The following is a 21,152-nucleotide window of genomic DNA, read 5'->3' on the forward strand; positions in this document are numbered from 1 at the left end:
CTACACTCCCTGATTCTAGATTCCATGAGAGGAATCATCCTCTCAGCATCTACCTGGTTAATTGATCTGAGAATCTTGTATTGATAATATCAGTTTTAATAGTGAAAATCTTCTGAACAGGCATTTTGATTTTTAAGTAATAACCTGCACTTGCAAATAATCTTGAAGTTTGGTATCTGTTTCTGTTCCTTGTACCTTTACTAGACTTCAAATTCTAAGTTTCTTGCCATCTTGTGATTTGCTTTCTGTTGCCCTTTAGTCAACTTTATTCATAATCTCTCCTTCACTGGAAATTGAATCTACAACAGGAATAATGAGAATTATTAATCCTATATCATAACTTTATTTTTTTAGGTTGTCTGGACATTAATGCATCCGTTAAAGGAGCTCGTTTTGTCAGATTCTGTGATGCATTTAACATCCCTATCATTACATTTGTGGATGTGCCTGGATTCTTACCAGGTAAAAAATAAAAAATAACATAAGCCATTAGAATGTTTCATTTTCATGTTCAACGATTGCTCGAATTGATCAAACTCCCACTGTGTTCCACAAACGCATATTTGTGCTACGCTGTGTCGTGTCTAATTTGTGGATTTACATACTTGCTAGGTTGATTCAGAGCATTGTTTCTGTACTTGATGAACACAATGGCCCAGATTTTAATGATCCAACTTAAAAGTTCCAACTCATCATTTCTTTTTTTAATATATTTAGAAACAATCCTCTGTTGGTAACTTGTGTTTTATTCATCAACCTGTTGGATAATTTGGACACAGTGTAATGTTGTAGTGCTGTTCCAGTATGCTGTTACTGCACTTCAATGCACTGCTTTCAAATTGAAAACAGCAATTGTCCAAAGCTTATTTCCTTTCTTTTTTAATAAAAAGCACCTTTCTCTTTAGATTGCATGGCAGCTGTTGCCAACTGGTACAGGAGTTTACTTAAATGGCCACAGGCAATTTTTAAATTGAAGCTAAGGGCTCTTATTATGATGGCAGTACTGTTGCTATTATGATGTCAATCCTTTTGCATTTATGCTGAACCACCTACATAATAATGTCCAACTACAGTGTTGATTCACATGGCCCCTTCTACAATATCGCTTCCTCCTATTAAATTGCAAATGCCTAGCCTGCACATCAGCATCAGAATTAGAATAAAGAATATTAGTAATTCTTGGGTAACCTCAGAAAGTCCTTTACATAAAGTATTGATCTGGATTTTATAGTGAAAAATAAGTACGGCTTATTTTTAAAGTAAATTGGGGTGTAACATGATGTCTGCATGTTTTGAGCATGGAATTCAGGAGTTTGATGTAAATTTCCCTATATCTTGGTTAAGCTCTGTTCTCTAGAAGCTGAAACACGATTTCTTTGAGAAATTATTTAACATTAAAGCACTTGGATTGCTTCAAGTTGCAATACTTAACCACTTATTATTAACTCTACCTGAAAGTAAAAATAGGCTAAGATATTGTGGCTCGGTGTCAACTGTTCCTAAAATTAAATGTAATTTCTGTTGTCTCTAACTTAATCCCATTTTCCATTTACTGTCAATCATTTTATCTTGAACTGAAGTATTTTAATTTACACTTCGTTCTTCAAATTTTATAAGACTTTAAAAATCATTCACTATCATTTGGGGAAGGTGATAAGTCAGTTTTAGGGGCTCTTTAGTATAAGAATTGATGACTTGTGGAAATACAATTTTATACAAATCCTTTCATACACTTAAAGCATTATTTCAGGCTCATGATGTTTCATTTGATACAGTATATTCCATTAGCTTAATTGTAGATAGTGATAGCGTAATGAAACACAATTATGGCAAGGGCATGGAAAATGATATGATAAGGATTACTGGAAAACTGTTAGGAAAACCGACTTAAAGGCAGTTCTCAGGAACAGAAAAATTGCATAACCTGTAAAGGACGCTATGTCAAAATACATCTTTAATCATATGCTCCTGCGCAAATCCCATAGAAAACAGCAAGTACTGTCCATTTTCAAAATCTTATACCAAAATCTAGTATATTGGAATGTCTACTGTAAGTATTTTATTTATAACAATTGTTTACATGCAGGAACCAGTCAGGAATATGGTGGAATAATCAGACATGGTGCCAAGTTGCTTTATGCCTTTGCTGAGGCAACAGTTCCCAAAATTACAGTAATCACTCGAAAGGTAAGTTGGAAGTCTGCAGTAAATCTGCCTGATTAGTGTGAGTTCTACAAGGGTCTACTTCAAAAACATCTATGAAAGATGTTTTTCAACTTGGACCAATGCCACTATCCTAGGCCAAGCCCATCAATGATAAGTCTGAGAATTATTAGAGGCTTTGTTCTCCACACAGAATTCTATCAACAAGCACGTTGAAGTGAACCCAGTTTGCATCCCACTTCAGCGTCAAGTCATAGTCCAGACCCAAGAGCTATTTCACACCTGATTACACTCGTCAATCAATGAGGATGATGTTAATCCTACATAACAGTCGACTAACACGGGCTGGACAACAATTATCACCTAATTGGATTTTAGCAAACCAATCGTGGATTACATAATCGGTAACCAATAGAAATGACACTGACTCACACACAAACCACAGGACACATAAAAGACCAACAATGTAGATCACCAGCATTTAATTTGAAGTTGCACTGATGTTACCTAGATGGGTAATGAAACGTGTGCAAGCCAACAAGCCAGCTTGATAAACTACTCAACAACAACATCTGAAAAACTTTGATTTGGGAGTGCTGGAAAGTTAATTCTGTAAATTTATTTAATAATTTAAGATACTGAACAGAAATGCTTTGGCCAAAGAATTTCTGTGCTGCTAGGTACATAGTGAATGCTACTACAATTACGTGGATTGGCCACAACATTGGAAATGTCCCTCCCATAACATGAATATTTTTCTCTAAATTTTGGGTTCAGTGTTAAAGCTGGACTCAGCTAATCAAATTGCAACTTTTTTGCCCCCAAAAGAATACTTTTAATGCTGCAATCATGTAATAGTGTATTCAAAAAGTAAGTTCATTGGTATAGTTTGAACTCTATTTAACATGTACAACATCTGCCATTTCATGTTTGTCCAATTTGCATACAGGCTTGACAGTAAACCAGCATTTATTTTCTATGCTAAATCCCCCAGACTGATAATACAGTCAGCCCTCCTTATCCGCGAATTCAACCAATCGCGAAAACCCGGAAGTGCTCTTCCAACACTTATTGTTCGAGCATGTACAGACTTTTTTTTCTTGTCATTATTCCCTAAACAATGCAGTATAACAACTATTTTACATAGTATTTACATTGTATTAGGTATTATAAGTAATCTAGAGATGATTTAAAGTATACGGGAGGATGTGCATGGGTTATCGTGGATCGGGATCGAAAAAAATCAGAAGTTCTCTTACTAAGTAAGTCGGAACAGGTACATCCGGTATTATTTAGTGTCAGTTAGTCAAAAGTTTGTCATAGTATATAGTATACATTTTACCTTTCTGTGCATATAAAACACTTAAGAACGTATGTTTCAGCGCTGGGCTCAGGAACAAAAGTTCCCGTGTTCGATCTAGTGACAGACCGCTCCTGAGTGCCCTCTCCACCTTGCTGGGTTGATGTGGAGGATCAAAAACCCAAAACCCAATAATTAAACCACTGCGCTGCTTAGTAATAATTGTAGCTTTCATCGGGGCAGAGCCTTTCTCACTTTATCCTTTAAAATTGTTCCATTCGTTAACTGACGTAGCCTAATGCTTTTCCAATGACCAATAGCGTTTCACCTCTTTCTGATTGCTTATTTCCACTTTAATTTCAATTGTGATCGTGACGTGATTATTTTTGTGAACAGAAACACTGCGGATTCAGAGCTCTGCCGCCGGGTCCTAAGATCCACTGCATTAAGCCAGGTTGAATAAGGGACTTGAGCATCCACGAATTTTGGTATCCGCGAGGGGTCCCAGAACCAATTCCTCGCGGATAAGGAGGGCCAACTGTACTTGTGACTAAATAAGCCCTAGACCGATAATGGGATGACCTTAACCTGTCATCTTAATTACCCTGAACAGCGCCTTTGCATTTAGACAGTTTATGTGCATCCCTCAGTATGTGATCTCCACCTTGAAATGTCAGTCTACAACATTTACTTGTGGATTGGAAAAAACAAGTTTTGGGCAGATGAAATGATTTTTTGCATGACTAACTTCTGGTGTAGGGTTTTATTTCCTTATACTGATGCTGCTTGTTCCACTGAGTTCCTCCAGCAAATTGTTGTAGCTTCTGATTCTCCTTTCTCCACCACGCTATTGAAGCTTGTAAATCAGAATTTTGCATGAAATAGTTGTTTAAAAGGAAATATAACATCGACCACTACAGTGTTTTACAGAGCTCCTGTGGGAATAAAATGAATGGCTGGCTCTTGAGCAGTGTACAGTAGATCTGATGGGTGGGCCATTCCCACCACCAAGTAACACTTTGAACTTGGTTCAAATCCTGGAGAAGAGGCATTCTATAAAGTAACTTTGGCAATCTCCTTCAGAAATCACAATCCAATATATCTTTCCATACGGCCTTCAGCATATTCTGTGCAGAATACCACCTGACTTGATGTCGTTGGTGTTTCTCTGCACAGAGATGCAAGAGACTAGGCTGTTCCAAATAAATGGACTGTTCTGCAGTGGGAACAAACTTTATCCATCAATCAAATGTTGCATTTTGCTGAATAGATAGATAGATACTTTATTCATCCCCATGGGGAAATTCAACATTTTTCCAATGTCCCATACACTTATTGTATCAAAAACTAATTACATACAATACTTAACTCAGTATAAATATGATATGCATCTAAAATCACCCTCTCAAAAAAAAAAGCATTAATAAATAGCTTTTAAAAAGTTCTTAAATAGTTTACTAAAATACATTGAATGATAACTTAAGCTCAGTCATAACCCCGGCACTTTAACATATCTTTCCCCTGGCGGTTGAATTGTAAAGCCGAATGGCATTGGGGAGTAATGATCTCTTCATCCTGTCTGAGGAGCATTGCATCGATAGCAACCTGCCGCTGAAGCTGCTTCTCTGTCTCTGGATGGTGCTATGCAGTGGATGTTCAGGGTTTTCCATGATTGACCGTAGCCTACTCAGCGCCCTTTGCTCTGCTACCAATGTCATACTCTCCAGTTCTGTGCCCACGACAGAGCCCGCCTTCCTTACCAGCTTATTAAGACGTGAGGCGTCCCTCTTCTTAATGCTGCCTCCCCAACACGCCACCACAAAGAAGAGGGCGCTCTCCACAACTGACCTATAGAACATCTTCAGCATCTCACTACAAACATTGAATGACGCCAACCTTCTAAGGAAGGTTCTCATTCTTTCAGGAAATTGGATTTATGTGGAGTATGTCCCATTTAAACTACATATGTATGTGAGGTAGTGAATTTCTATTTTGTAATTTGCATCTTAACATCAATACCTTCTGACAGGGAGAGAAGAGAGAAATATTTAAAGGAATACAATAAAAATATTGATCACCTGTCTGCCTATTTCTATTGGAAATTATACCAGTCCATCAACAACATTCACCAAGACCCAGTGACCTTTTACCTATTGGGCATTTCCTGTTAGTAGTAATGTAATAATAAATTAACACTGCTATATACTGCACATTATTTTTTGAATGGTGCACTGCATATTTGATGTGTTTTCCTTGACAGGCTTATGGAGGTGCTTATGACGTGATGAGCTCCAAGCACTTAAGAGGAGACATGAACTATGCTTGGCCAACAGCTGAGGTTGCAGTAATGGGGGCAAAGGCAAGTCACATCACTGCATATTCATGCTTTAAAGCTATAGATAGATCGTCCAGATCTATTCATTGGATAATTAGTCACAATAAAATCTGTCACAGAGTTAGAGATCTAATTTGTAAAAGTTGATCCAATTAAATTTAAATTACCTGCTTGGACAAACACATTACATGTTAATAATATCCTTTCAGACTTTTACAAAAAATGATGAATATCCTTTTTTCCTTCTGAACAAATCATCAACATTTGAAGAATTTGAAGGGACAAGGAAGCTCCAATAGATGATTGTAGTTCTATTGCAACTTGAATAGCAATTTTTAAATTACCTGCAAAAAAAAATAGAATGAATGGAGGGAAATGCAGGCTTCACTCCTCATTTCCCTCTATTACCCTTTCAAAATGTAACGGCTAAATTGATTGTCCAAATCTGATCCGAAGTAATGTAAAAGTTAGTAGTGAGTTGTGTACCTTGCACGATACCCATTGGGACAGTGGTACCCACTGTGACCTTTTATGCATCAGTTAGTCTATAAATGAGTAACGGAACAAAATGAGTTGATTTGAGCTCCTATAGTTAGCTTAATCTACTATTTTTGTGTCAGGAATGAATAAATTGTAGTGCGACTTACCCAAGATCAGAGATTTCCTTGGTACATTATGGGAAGATAATTAGCTGAAAGGAATTAGTTATTGACTTGAATATTTGAGTTTCAAGCTGTTAAAAGATTCATTGTGTCAATGGTACAGAATTCTGTTGTTGAATCTAATTTCCTTAATGTCTACTATTACTATTGGAAATTTTGATCTTTTACATTTTTCTTTCAAAGGGTGCTGTGCAGATTATCTTCAAAGGAAAGGGAAATGAGGAGAAAGCAGAGGCGGAATATGTGGAGACTTTTGCAAATCCATTCCCTGCAGCTGTTAGAGGCAAGTACCACGGAGAGGGTATAGTAATTGTCTAAATTTATTTGACCTAGAATTTCTGCTTGCTTTTTCTTTGTTACAATTTTCCTAAATTTGTATGGTCATATACTTGTGAAATTTAAGCCCAACAACAGCTGTTTTGAAAACGATTATTTTACTGGTCCTGGCCGAAGACAGCCCATACCTTGGAATTTCTGCTGTTAATTGAACTCATTTGGTTTTTAAAGCCTCAGAGGCTTTAAAAAATGAGACTTTTTCCTTTTGGTTTATTTTTGAAACTTTTTATACATTAGGTTTCTTGAGTGACTTACTGTAATTAGAATATTTTCTACTTCATCTGCTTAATAGTAACTAGGTGAATTGATTTAAGTTAAAATTATGCTTTGTTTTAAAGTTCCTCCATTGCACTAGTTTCCAAATTGATGATTTTGGTGATTTGCAAATATGTTTGGAAACTGAGAAGGCATTTCATAACAGATGCTCAAATCAGCAATAACTCAAGGCTCTGGAGTATCTTGCAAATTATTTGAAGATTTATAACATATTATTTAAAACATAAGATTTCAAATAGAATGGAGGAACAATGTGCTGCTTGATTTACCATGATTTGGTTGGGGGGTGGGGGGGGAGTATTAACCCTATCTCCAGAGTAGGACAAATGTCTACTTTCTTACCTTCCTCTTTCTGTGATTAGCTGAATTCTGTTTTCCAGGTGTAATGTGACTCAGTAAATGGAAGAAAGTTATTGTTATTGAATTCTATTGTACACTTTCCTAAGGCAAAACTTAACTTTGAGACTGAGAAGAACATGCTTGAGCTTTCACGCAAGAGGCTGAACTTGATCTGTTATCTGAACGCTTCTAAAAAGATAAAAGAAAAATGCATAAAATTAATCTTTAAACATTGCCACTGTGAAAATTTCAAAAGAAATAGACTTTTTTGGGGAGATTCCTCCCTGTATTCTAGTTCAATGGTACAATAGTTAGCGTGGCTCCAGCAACTCGCGTTCAATTCTGACCTTTGATGCTCTTGTGTAGAATGCACATTTTCCCAGGGCGCTTCTGCTTCCCAATGATGTGCCAGTAGATTTATCTATTGTAAATTGCCACTAATATGTGTTGGGGGTGGGGGGGAGGGTGTAGGTGAGGGAAGGAGGTGAAGAGAGGTAGAGGTTAATAGGCATGAGAGGAGAATAGGTTACAGGGAATGAGACTGATGAAATTGTACAAAGCTGCCATAAGTATTATATTGTTATAAGGAAACCAGAAATATTCAACATGAACTTGGCTTCTCAGAAGTATCTTTGATTTCCTCGCTGTAAAAGGTTATTAATCTTTGGACTCTAATATTCCTGAACCTGGGAAGGAGAAAATGAGAACTGTGTGAAAAACATGTTTTTATATTAATTAAGTGACAATTGACTCTACATGCTTATGTTCTCTGCAGGTTTTGTTGATGATATAATTCAACCAGCAACCACTCGAAAGCGAATTTGTCAAGACCTGGAGATGCTAGCAAACAAGAAACAGACCAACCCTTGGAAAAAGCATGGCAATATTCCACTGTAAAGCAAAAACCTTTAGAGCTACAGGACAATGGGATAGAAAAATTATCTATTTAAAAGGATTGAATTATTTTAATGGATAAAAATAATCTTCAATCTGTTCAGCAGGAACTAAGTTTTTTAGTAATAACTTTTAGAATGAACAAAATAAATTGTTCTTGTGAAGCCTTTTCTCTTTGCCTCTATTGATAAAGTAGTAAGCAGCATAACATTTGGGCTATAATGTGTACACTATCATTAAATGAGTAGATGACAATGCAGTAAATGAGTTGAACCTCAACTTTGATTTAACCACTTGACAAGAACTGGATCATGCCTGATATATTACATTTTGATTTCAAAAGTGGAAAAACCCCACTGCTGACTTCTGACCCCAGATTTCTTTTTGATATTAGAAAAATATAGGATACATTTAGGAAATCATTATTAATTCTGACAATTAAATACATGTTCATAGTAAGTTAAATACCAATGGGAATTTAAGTTTAAAATGTCAGTTGTGTTTTTATGACCAGCAAACTTTCAGCTTGGCAAAAGAAAATCAAATTGCTATACTATAGGCATCCAATGGATACACAGTAGCTTTAAGGTTCAATAGTTTTAATTGTAAATAGGCAAAATATTAATTTGATTTGTTGTATCTTCCTAATACATTTCAATTTCATTTCTCTTATGTTTCCAAGGTAGAAAACATAAAGCAGTCGTAAGGGTGCAAGGAAATATAGATAGGTTACATGAGCAAATATGAAGTATATAGAGTACAAACAGAAATCTTAAACTCTCTAAATGGGAGATTGCAGAGGGATCAGGGTATCTGTTCAGTATCTGCAAAATCTTAGCAGTAAAGCAAGCAAACCGGACAATGTCATTGTTTATTGTTTGGGTTACTGAATACAAAAGGAGGTTATACTCCAATTATATAGGGCATTGGCGAGACCACAACTAGAATAGAGCTTAGAGTCAGCAGGGTTACAGGCAAAGATGGTAAGTTTAGGGAATCATGATAAAAGGATAACTTTGAAATTTGGTGTCAGATATAGGAAATTGATATCAAATAAGTTTCTAGAGGTTTATAGGAAATGCAGGAAAGAAAGGTGGTGTCTCTTCCAGCTCAGGCAACTGAAGAAGTTCAGCATGGGCCCCCAGATCCTCAAGACCTTCTACAGCGGTAGCATTGAGAGCATCCTGACTTGCCGTATCACCGTCTGGTATGGGAACTGCACCAACTTGATCACTGGGCACTGCAGGGAATGGTACGGACAGCCCAACACATCTGTGGATGTGAACTTCCCTCCACTGAGGACATTTACAGCAGCAGCTATGTAACAAAGGCCTGGAAGATCATCGGAGACACCAACAACCCCGACCATAAACTATTTCAGCTGCTTCAGTCCGGCAAACAGGACTGCAGCATTAAAGCCAGGACCAACAGGCTACGGGACAGCTTCTTTCTACAAGCCATCAGGCTGATAAATTCACATGTGACAGAGTCATAACATAAAGATTTTTACTCCCTTACATTGTGGGACGGATGTAAGATTTAAATATAAATTAAATTCATTTCAAATTGGGAGGGTAATACAGAGGCCATGAAATTATCTTGGCAAATACGATTAAGGAGTATACTAAACCTTTTATAAGAATATTAGAGGCAATAGAGCTGCCAAGGAAGGAATACCACACATTCTTGCAACACACACAACATGCTGGAGGAACTCAGCAGGCCATGTAGCATCTAAGAAAAAAACTACGGTCAACATTTCAGGCCGAAACACTTCGGCAGCACTGGAGAAACAAAAGCTGAGGAGTAGATTTGAAAGGTGGGGGGAGGGGAGAGAAACACCAGACGATAGATGAAACTTGGAGGGGGAAGGGTGAAGCAAAGAGCTAGGGAGTTGATTGGTGAAAGAAACAGAAGACCATGGAAGAAAGAGGAAAAAAAGTGGGGGGAGCACCAGAGGGAGATGACGAGCAGGCGAGGAGATAACAAGAGAGGGACAAGGAGATGAAATGGTGAAGGGGGGCATTACTGGAAGTTTGAGAAATCGATGTTCATGCCATCAGTTTGGAGGCTACCCAAACAATATAAGGTGGTGTTCCCCCAACCTAAGTGTGGTCTTATCCCGACAGTGGAGGACACCGTGGATTGACATATCGGAATGGGAAGTGGAATTAAGATGAGTAGCCACTGGGAGATCCCATTTGTTCTGGTAGACAGAGAGTAGATGCTTGGTGAAGCGGTCTCCCAATCTACGATATACAGGAGCACACTGGGAGCACCGAACACCGTATATGACTCCCAACAGACTCACAGGTGAAGTGTCGTCTCACCTGGAAGGTATGTTTGGGGCCCTGAATGGTAGTGAGGGAGGAGGTGTAGGGGCAGATGTAGCACTTTTTCCACTTGCAAGTATAAGTGCCAGGAGAGAGTTCAGTAGGGAGGGATGAATGAACAAGGGAGTTGCTGGAGGCAACCCCTGCGGAATGGAGAAAGTGGGGGGAAGGGAAAGATGTGCTTGGTGGTGGGATCCCGTTGGAGATGGCGTAAGTTTCAGAGAATTATGTGCTGGTTGCGGAGGCTGGTGGGGTGGTAGGTGAGGACAAGAGGAACCCTATCCCTGGTAGCGTGGCAGGAGGATGGAGTAAGAGCAGATGTGTGTGAAATGGAAGAGATGTATTTGAGGGCAGCATTGATGGTGGAGGAAGAGAAGCCCCTTTCTTTGAAAAAGGAGGACTTCTCCTTTTTAGAACGAAAAGCTTCATCCTGAGAGCAGAGACAGAGGAATTAAGAGAAGGGGATGGCATTTTTACAAGTAGCAGGGTGGGACGAGGTATAGTCCAGGTATCTGTGAGAATCCATTCGTTTATAATAGACATCGGTAGATAAAGCTGTCTCCCGAGATAGGGACAGCGAGATCGAGAATAGGAAGGGAAGTGTTGGAAATGGACCACACATTCTTGACCTTGGCGCCAAAGAGAAAATCCACCAACATTGAGTCTAGCTCATGGCCACATAAAAAAAAAATCCCTGCCCACGAGTAATAGAGAACCCTGTGACTATGACTCACTCACACTTTGACCCTCCCTGCCACACAAGACAGACACTGATAGTACCACTGACTTGGCTGCCGCTATTGCTTTTCCCTGAGAGGATCTATGATCTTAGAAGACTTGTTGATGATACAACCATTGTTAGTAGAATCTCAGATGGTGACGAGAGGGCATACAGGAGTGAGATTATGTCAACTAGTGGAGTGGTGTCGCATCAACAATCTGGCACTCAACGTCAGTAAGACGAAAGAGCTGATTGTGGACTTCAGGAACAGATACCAATCCTCATAGAGGGATCAGAAGTGGAGAGAGTGAGCAGCTTCAAGTTCCTGGGTGTCAAGATCTCTGAGGATCTAACCTGGTCCCAACATATCGATGCAGTTACAGAGAAGGCAAGGCAGCAAATTCATTAGGAGTTTGAAGATATGTGGTATCTCAAAAACGTCTATAGATGTACCGTGGAGAGCATTCTGACAGACTGCATCACTGTCTGGTATGGGGGTGGGGTGTTGCTACTGCATAGGACCGAAAGAAGCTACAGAGGGTCGTAAGTTTAGTCGGCTCCATCTCGGGTACTAGCCTACAAAGTACGCAAGACATCTTCAAGGAGCGGTGTCTCAGAAATGCAGAGTCCATCATTAAGGACCTCCAGTACCCAGGGCATGCCCTTTTCTCACTGTTACCATCAGGTAGAAAGTACAGAAGGCTGAACAACCTCTGATTCAGAACAACTTCTTCCCCTCTGCCATCCAATTCCTAAATGGACATTGAACCCTTGAACACTACCTCACTTTTTTAATATATATTATTTCTGTTTTTTTGCACAATTCTTTATTCAATATATGTATACAGTAATTGATTTACTTATTTTTTCTTCTATATTATGTATTGCATTGAACTGCTGTTGCTCAGTTAACAAATTTCACAACACATACCGATGACAATAAACGTGACTGTGATTCTGAAGCCAGCAAAAGGTACAACACCAACACAAATAGAAAAGGTATCTTTTGAAAAGTGATGGGGAATGAGTATTTTAAAATCAACGCATAGCTCAACCAGGAATTGACATAGGTCAGCACGCGAAAGGGAGGGAGAACAAGTACCACAAGGATGTGACCAGCAGCTGAGAAGAGAAGGGTTAAGAGGGAATGGAATAAGAGAAGGGAGTGTAATTACTGGAAGTTAGAGAAATCGATGTTCATGCCATCAGGTTTGAAGTTACCAACTCAGATTTAAGTGTTTGGTACGGAAAAACAATTAGTGCAGGCAAATACTGTAATAAACACTTGCACTGAAGCATGAAAGCTGCAAATTTAGCCCCATATATACTGCCACTTCTCATACCTCCTAACCTTAGTGCTAATTATTGCACTCTTCTACAGAGACAAGAAGTAGTATCTGGGGGAAGTTGACGGGAACACCTAAGTACTAATAAATGGGTGTTGATGGTCAGCACTGATACAATTGGCTGAAGATCCTGTTCTGTGCTGTTTCTTTCTATGAAATGACTAATGTTCTAAGATTTTGGATAGTTTCACTTAGCACCAGTTTTGCAGTTATCAACTATCAAAATGTGAAATTTAGAACAAATTCCCAATTCAGCCAGGTGGCATAATATGCTTCCAAATGAAATGAAAATGAATTTATTGGAGCACAAATATAAACATCCAATTATCAAACACTTCTAGAGAATGCTTTAAGCTTTGCAATCTTATGTTTAGACTCGAACATTGAAAATTATATCATGTAAATTCTCCATATTTACATGAACAGAAATACATTACATGAATGAAATGTCTAAACATAGAGCAGCTCTGCAAAGACTAGCGATCACATTCAGATCTTATTCTGTTTACCATCGCCATAGCTACAAGTTCCTCACTTTCAATTACTGTAATAAATTACCAATCCGTCCTTCATAAACCATTTTTTAAATCATGTAAGATCTGACTTACTTGCAAGATGCATGATGCCTCCTATTGTGTATCACTTTTTTTCCCATCGCTGTATGTTACTTCTTCAGGACTACCTTCAGCTCTCAGTGCCATGTATATGTAGTGCCCCTGAAAAAGGGATATGGCAAATGAAACATTAATACGCTATGTTCATATGTTTTATAGATCGAGTACGGCGTGTACTAGCCCTCACCGAGCATTCTGGCAGGCTTGAGCAATCCATCGCGTGCTGAAAATTGAATGCAAGCCCTTACAAGTTGATGCCAGATTCAGTGCTCTAAAAGAATACCTTGCATCTAGATTCTCAGCATTTTCAGCACATTTACATGTTCTTTAAGTAGTATTCCTTTTCTCAACATGAAATGATATTCACATGAAATAACACTAGGAAATCTGCAGATGCTGGAAATTCAAACAACACACACAAAATGCTGGCGGAACACAGCAGGCCAGACAGCATCTATAAGGAGAAGCACTGTTGATGTTTCGGGCCGAGACCCTTCGTCAGCATTTTGTGTGTGTTGTTCACATGAAATAAGTTATTTTAATTATTTTCAAAAATTATTAGAATTATTTATACCTAAGTTGGACAGATTTTCACCTTGTCACACACTCCCCCTCAAAAGTAGATTTTGTCCCGACATCTCCTCCCTGTGTTAGACTTGCAATCACTACTTTCCTTGTACAGAATATTCCTTTGTTTCTAGTAGGGATATGGTAGTTGATGTAGGAACTGAGGCACAGGTAGCTATGAAGTCATTTAAGTTACACAATAATAGGGCAAGGCCTGATACTGATGTGGCCTACAGTCTACAGTCTGTATGTTGTGACAACCTTATTGTAAGTAAAGCACCTTGGTGGCCGTCATTCTCAACGAGGAATCTTTGAGCTCCCTTGTCTTTGTCCATCAGGTTGTCTGGCTTGTCATTCACAGGAATAAATACAGGGACTGGTTCACATGCAGGAAGGCTCAACAACTGTTCCTTCTCAGGCAATTGTCACTCAAAGTATTGTGAATCCTCCGCCCTCGTTTGCTGCTTGGCAGGTTGTATAGATTCTACTTCAAAACTATTGCAGTCCTTGCTACTGTGAGGTTGGAGACATTCGGCTTGGCATCCTCACCATCGCTGGCTGGGTCACTCTCTTCCCTTTCTGCAGCTGAACGAGTCCCGGTGCTCTGTTTCGGCAGACATCCTTGCTTTGTTACAATATCCATTTCCGGTTCAGCAGGTGTTCACATGGAACGAGAAGATTGCGATATCGTACTCTGGATCTTCCTTTTCCTTGTTCAGGTTTTACTTCACAGATCGGCACATTCTCCCCAACTTTTCATACAGCAATACGGATGCCGTCCTCCCAATAGTTTCAAAGCTTTCCTGGGCCTCCGCGAGGTGTCAGGTTCTTGACTAGGACATGATTCCTAGGTTGTAGCTCTGTAAATCTCACTCTGCTGTTTTAATTTCTCCCTGAGACATTTTGTACATACTTCTTGGCAATCTGATGGGCTTCTTGTATCCCTCTTTCCCATTTTCCCAAGTATTCTTTGTGGATTGCAGGACTTATGTCAGTGTTTAGGCCAAAAAATATCCCTATGGGCAACCTCGCCTATCTACCAAAGAGGAGTTAGGATGGCGGGGATCCTGTTCCTTCCGGCCTTTTACAGTTGTAAACATAGACAGTTTTATTCAATGACCCTTTCCTATTATCTTTTTGTCATTCTGCTAGAGCTTTCAACATTTGTAGAAGGGTCCAGTTGATCGTCTCAATTTGTCCAATTCCCTTTGGGTGGTATGGTGATTCTTGATCCTTCCACACCGTTATGTTACCTCAGTTGCATGAAGAGTTGGCTCTCAAACTCGGCCACTTGGTCATCATGTATTTGTAATGGGTCCCCAAACTTCTGGGGAAGGTCAGTCAGCGAGTTTTTCCTGACTTTGCCGTTGTGGCATATGCCTGTGCAATTCGTGTAAAAGCATCAATAATCACCAGACTGTATTCGTATCCACCTTTGCACTTGTCCAGGTGAAGAAAATCAACTGACACAAGTTCAAATGGCTGAGTTGTCACGATACTCTTCCTGACAGGGCTTCTTTTGCTTGAGTCCGGTACAGATTCTTAGCACATGGTGCTCAATGTCACTCTGCACGTGAGGCCAGAAAAATCTCTCTCTTACCACAGCTATTGTGAAATCAGTGCTTTGGTGCCCCATTTTATCATGTAGCTCTTTCAGAACCATACACTTGAACTTCTCAGGTAGCACCAGTTGTGTCTATTGGGTAGTTTTCCGATGAAGGATGCCATCTTCTTCCAATACTAATGTAACGCCCTGGTTCGTATTTTTACTGTTGTGCTGTATGTATTTCATTTTGGCAGATCTGTAAGAGCTGCTTGTTTTCAGCTTGCTCCGATTCGGCTTGTTTGGGTTGCTGTTGAAGATAAGGGGTGATGTGGAATGTGTGCCTTCCAATTAGCAGGAGGTTTTCTTGGTGAGGGACAATAAGGTTGGTCTTGGGTTTTTTTTTGTTCGGTGGGAGATGAGGAGAGGAGATGCTGGGAGAACCGGTTGTAGTGGACAATCCGGTGGGAGACCCGTTTGTTCAAGATGGATTGCAAGCAACGTTCAGAAGGTGGTTTGGGCGTCCACGCTGTCGAGGGCCCAGCGACAGAGTGACAGAGAAGTTCAAGATGAGCTCCAACTTGTGCACATTTCACTGTTTAATTAGAATGAGCCCTTTCCTTTTGTTATTGTTTATTAACCCTTTAGTTAAGATTCATAAATATAATTCCTTTACTTGTATGCAGTGCACTGTCTGTTATTTCATGTGGCACCAGTTTGTAACAGGGTAGGAAATTACACAGCATCCACACAAATTGGGTTTTGGGTGGGAGAGAGCCTCAATCTCTCTAGTTTGTCTTACCTAGACTTGCGCAGCCAAGGAAACCAGGGTGTTTCACTAACTTAACCCACTCTCGCAGAAAGCACCTGGCTCGCTTGCTTAATGTCTATATTTGTTGAAAAATAGGTTTCGAACCTGGCATACAAAGTGGATTACCGTTTTGATGTCACCATCCTTTTCCTGTGCTTGCCGCATTTCTCTCCTGGACAGTGCTGAAACGGACGTGTTCACCAGGTTGATGTGAACTGCGTCTAACTGTACAGACACTGCCATGACCAGGGTAGGTCTGTACTTTGCAGCACTTCAGTGCCCTGGACTGTGGCTTCCCACTGAGTCTGACGAGATTTCTTCTGTGCATTCACTCATACTCGTTTCCGAGGCTACTGACATTTGGGACAAAGAGTCAGCTTCAACATTTTCTTTTCCCGGGTGATGATGGCCAGCGAAGTTGAAATCAGCCAGATCAGCGACTCAGCTATATCCAGCTGTACTGAACTTTGCTTTAAAGTTTGAGCTCATAGGACTAGATGTTTCAATCCCTTTGATAAGCACATCCTAACTCAGGTCATAGCATAGAGATCTTGAGGAGGGGCTTTGGTGCTTCCCAGGGGTCAGGTAGGCACCCCCACCCCACTTAGATGTTTTGTCAACTTAAGCCCACGACATCTCCAGAGTGCTCAACAGTGTGACCCAGCATCCGTGGTGCATCCCATGGGTCATTTTAGGAACCAGCTACTGTCACTCCTCTTCATCCATAACCAGCGGCTGCCTCTGAGAGTTCTTTTATAGCTTGCTGCTGGCCCTGGCCTCGGACTCCCAATCCCTTCAGCAAGCTGACCATGGAAGTAGCCACAAATCCTCTGCAGCCAACCTCTACTGGAAAATCTGCACCTTCCACTTAACACTGCTTAGCACCTGTGGCCAGCTCAGCGCATTTTACAAGTTTCCGCTCATATGGCTCACAGACTGCATCTTCCCAGGGCACTGTGAGCTCTGAGATCACTACAACCTTCGGACTGCTGGACCACAAGACCAAATATGGTCTGTGGGTGGTAGTGGCTATCTCCGGGGGAAATATTTTGTCAAGGCTGACAGCCATGTTCCAGTCTCAAGCAGGCTCCAGTAGGCCTTACACCAATTATGTCACCGAGGGTGGCTCTGTCTGTCATTGCCAGACAAAGGGGATGGTGGTTCTTCCGGTCATATGGGGCTTAGAGTTGTTACTCAACCTTTGCTTCTCCACAATGGATGCCAAACTTTTGAGGACCTCGTTGTGCCTCCATATGCATCTTCCTTGAGTGAGGTTTATTTTACAAGCTGAGAGGATGTGCTTGAGATTTGCTGTTCTTCCAGAGTGAACAAGCTGGATCTTCACTGAGCCATTGGTTCAGATTTTTGGGAGTTGGGACAACATCATAAACAACTCTTATAAGGAAGCTAATCTTTCTTCTTTCCTTTTCTCAAAAGTCTTTCCAGCTGAATTTTCTCAATGTTTCCCACCTTGTCCACTGTCCCTGGTTTACCCGAGACACTGCTCTTGCACACCTCATCTGCTCCTCCTGTCACTGTTGTTATGAATGTACCACAGCTCTGAGGGGCCGAAGGGTGCGGGACCAGCCCCCTCCTTCCGGAGAATCGCAAGATCGCTATTAATTCGGGTCTTGGACCCAGGAAATGAGAGACAATGCAACGGATTTGACCATTGTTCTTAGAGGCACCTGTGTGAATTGCAACTCTATAGTACGTGCCAGCTATCAGGGACATGGACACCCTCGGGCAATGTGGGGTGGGGATTGTATCACCCTACCTTGATTGACATTTACAAATCTGCCAGTCATGATAAAAGGGGACAGCAGGAGGCAGTACGCCAGCGACGCATCAGACGGAGACACCATCGCTCATCGCTCCCGTAAGGAGGGGAAGCTGTTCGGGAGCCACGTGTGATTCGGTTCCCCTAGCTAGGGAATCGAGTGACTGATAACCCCGAAAAGAATTCCGAACTGACAACGGGGAACCCACGTTCCCGATTCAACGATTTGAGTCCAACAGGCTGGCAAGTTTATTTTCTCTCTCCAACACATGAGCCCCAGCGGTCTCCGAAAGGCTAAAAGCCTACATGAACTTCAGAGACTTTGATATTTCCATCGGACAATAGTTTTACCCCTAGACAAATGATAGAGCTACTTCTTATTGTTGATTATTACTATACCCGCGCTTTAGATTGAGTATTGACGATGTATGTTATCTGAATGTTTGTATTAACCTTACTTTTGTGCCCCTTTATAAATAAAAACGTTTAAAAATAGTACCATCAGACTTCAGCGGACCTCTCTATCTTTGCTGGTAAGTGACCCAGTTACGGGGTTCGTAACAACTTGATTTGTGACACTGAGATTTACATTGTACCAATGCCCCAAGCTTTTAACTGGCATTTCTGACACAGTGAGAATTACTTTCCCATCCACGTGGAACTTACAGTCGACCAGGCTTTCCTTGACTATAGAAATGAACCTGGACTTTGTTTTAATTGTGCTTCAGGCCCATTTGATGTTTGAATGGAGCTTCTCAAGCAACCATTCATTACGTGGGATGGTAGTTGTCAGGATGGTTAAATCATCCATAAATGCCGGGTTTGGTGGTAGGCGTAGTCCTGACCAGTTGATACCCACTTAGAAGCTTGAATTATAACTTCCATTGCCATGGTAAAGGCCAGCAGAGAGATGGTGCAACCTGCCATTATTCCTATCTCCACGGGCTGCCAAGCTGTGTTGTACTCTGTGGTTATCAATGAGAACTGGAGATCTTGAAAGAAGGCATTGACCAAGGTTGAACACATTCTGGTATACAGAAGAAATCAAATAAAAACCACAGGAGGTTATGTGAGACTGACCCAAAGGCACTGGCTAGGTTCAAGAACATACATGAAGGGTTGTTGTCACTGTAAGCTGTGAATGTCCAGGCATAGTACAGGTAATCCCTGAATTTTTCAGTAATTGCCCATTTCAACGCAAGGAATTCCAATTTCCTACTGTGTAAGGGGTAGTTCTTTTCTGCATTCGTCAATGTTCATGAACCATAGGCTATGACTCTCAATTTCCCATCTTGCTTTTGACACAGGACTGCTCCCAGCCCCTGACTAGAGGCATCAATGTGGAGAAGAAATGGTTGTATGAAATCTGGGGACTTCAGCACAAGTGGCTGTACTAGGCAGTCAGTCAGCTTCTGCAAAGTTTCTTCACATGTCTCTGTCTAAGTGATTGGTTTGCAAGAGGGCACACAGTTCCTCTTCTTATTTGTCTTTCTGAAGCTGCACCTACTGAGCTGATTTTGGTCACTGTCATCTCTGATTTTCTGATTTTTAACAGGTCATTGGGGGGGGGGGGTTGTAATTCTGGTGAAATATCTAATATACTGTTGATAGTAGCTTAATCAACCCAGGATCTTCCTCAGTTCTCCTGCTGTGCCTGGCCTCTTCTCTCTCAGTGCTGTTACTGCCATGGTGTCTGCAGGATCCATCCAATTTCCCTCTGCTGGCACAATCCTCCCCAGGTGATGAACCTCAGCCTTAAAGAACTCCCACTTGCTGGGTTGAAGTTTCACTCCATGCTCCTGCATTCACTGTAGCACTCTTGTCACCCGCTTATCAAAGGTTTTAATGAACACCAGCATGTCATCCAGGTATGGTACACAGACCTCATCTCTTAATCCTTCAAGGCACTCCTTCATGAAACGTTGGTAGGCTGCGGGCGCATTCATGAGTCAAGAGGGGAATCGAACTCACTCATAAAAGTGCCAGAGGGTTTTGAAGGCTATAAATGGCCTGCTTTCCTTTATCATGAATCCTTGATGGTTTGCTCCCCCCCCCCCCCCCCCCCCCCCCGGTCAAGTGACAAGAGCAAAGCATTAACCCCTAAACTGTCCACAATGTCTTGCCCTTGTGGAATGGGCTGGGGTCTGGAAAAGTTTTCATATTCAGGTCCCTATAATCAATACAGAGACGAAGGCTTGCATCTTTCTTTCTGACACACACGATTGGCGAGTTAGATTTCTTCATCCACCCACGGATGATTAAGTCAAGCAAGTAGTCCTTCGTTTCATTGTAGCGGAGTTTTGGAACTTAAATATGAGCAGTCAACTGGCTCATCATCTTTGAGAGAGATGCTCAGCTCCGCATCCAATGTCATTGTCTGATTTGAAAAGTGAGTGACATTCTTCTCGTAGTATCAGCTTCACGATCTGCTGCTGTTGTATATTTAGGTGGATCATATCGACTGGGGGATCCCATAAATCAGAGTCGAGTTCACCCATATCATCTTTGAATTGGTGTCAAGTGGTTGGGTTGAATACGGTACTGCTTTGCACAGTGACAGGGAAGACAGGCTTAACTGGTTACAACATCCCAAGCACTGTCTTCTCAGCAAGCACCATGTCACGGTCTGTTCTGTCATGCACATCAATGGCATGTATCCCTCTGGAGTGTTACAAATCTTTTACACAATTCAAGGCCTTCTGCTCATTGTAGGCTCATTTCTGGTTCAAAGAGCATTATTTTCTCTTCCCTCACAAATGGAGACCATATAGCATTGAACGCGCGCTGTTGTATGTTGTGGTATGTTAACTCTCTCCTTAGTTTACTATACAGTACTTGATATTCCCAGGGATTCTCAATGCTAATCAGATTGATAAATGCCTTGATTTTGCCTCTTTTAAGGCTAGGGAATGCAGCTCTTACTGTTTCATATGAAAATCCTTCCTTCCTGTTGTTAAGTCTTCCTTCTTCACTCTCCTTTATAACCTGTTCAATCATATTAAATCCAATGAAGGGATGGGTAGAGGTCTGCCTTTCAGAACCAGAACCGGTATGATTAATTCTTTTGCACCAGGTGAAGCTAATTTGAACATCCTACACACGGCATGTTTGTTGCCACGGTGACCCTACTGC

At 40.9% G+C, this 21,152-nt stretch overlaps 1 protein-coding gene and 1 long non-coding RNA gene across 2 annotated transcripts in view; one reads left to right on the top strand and one right to left on the bottom strand.

Annotated features, from left to right (window-relative positions):
- pccb (propionyl-CoA carboxylase subunit beta) overlaps positions 1-8,469 on the top strand; it is a 77,388-nt gene extending 68,919 nt beyond the window's left edge. The window contains exons 11-15 of the mRNA XM_073040819.1: positions 355-462; positions 2,087-2,187; positions 5,724-5,822; positions 6,644-6,743; positions 8,187-8,469. Coding sequence (XP_072896920.1) covers positions 355-462; positions 2,087-2,187; positions 5,724-5,822; positions 6,644-6,743; positions 8,187-8,308 — 530 coding nt within the window. The 3' untranslated portion in view covers positions 8,309-8,469. The remainder of the gene's footprint in view (positions 1-354; positions 463-2,086; positions 2,188-5,723; positions 5,823-6,643; positions 6,744-8,186) is intronic.
- Positions 7,421-21,152, bottom strand: part of LOC140725400 (uncharacterized) — a 28,514-nt gene continuing 14,782 nt past the window's right edge. Inside the window, exons 2-3 of the long non-coding RNA XR_012098339.1 lie at positions 13,314-13,421; positions 7,421-7,600 (exon numbers count right to left, since the gene is read on the bottom strand). This is a non-coding gene — a long non-coding RNA (uncharacterized lncRNA). The remainder of the gene's footprint in view (positions 7,601-13,313; positions 13,422-21,152) is intronic.

This window comes from Hemitrygon akajei, chromosome 3, assembly GCF_048418815.1.
Source record: "Hemitrygon akajei chromosome 3, sHemAka1.3, whole genome shotgun sequence".
Taxonomy (NCBI): Eukaryota; Metazoa; Chordata; class Chondrichthyes; order Myliobatiformes; family Dasyatidae; genus Hemitrygon; species Hemitrygon akajei.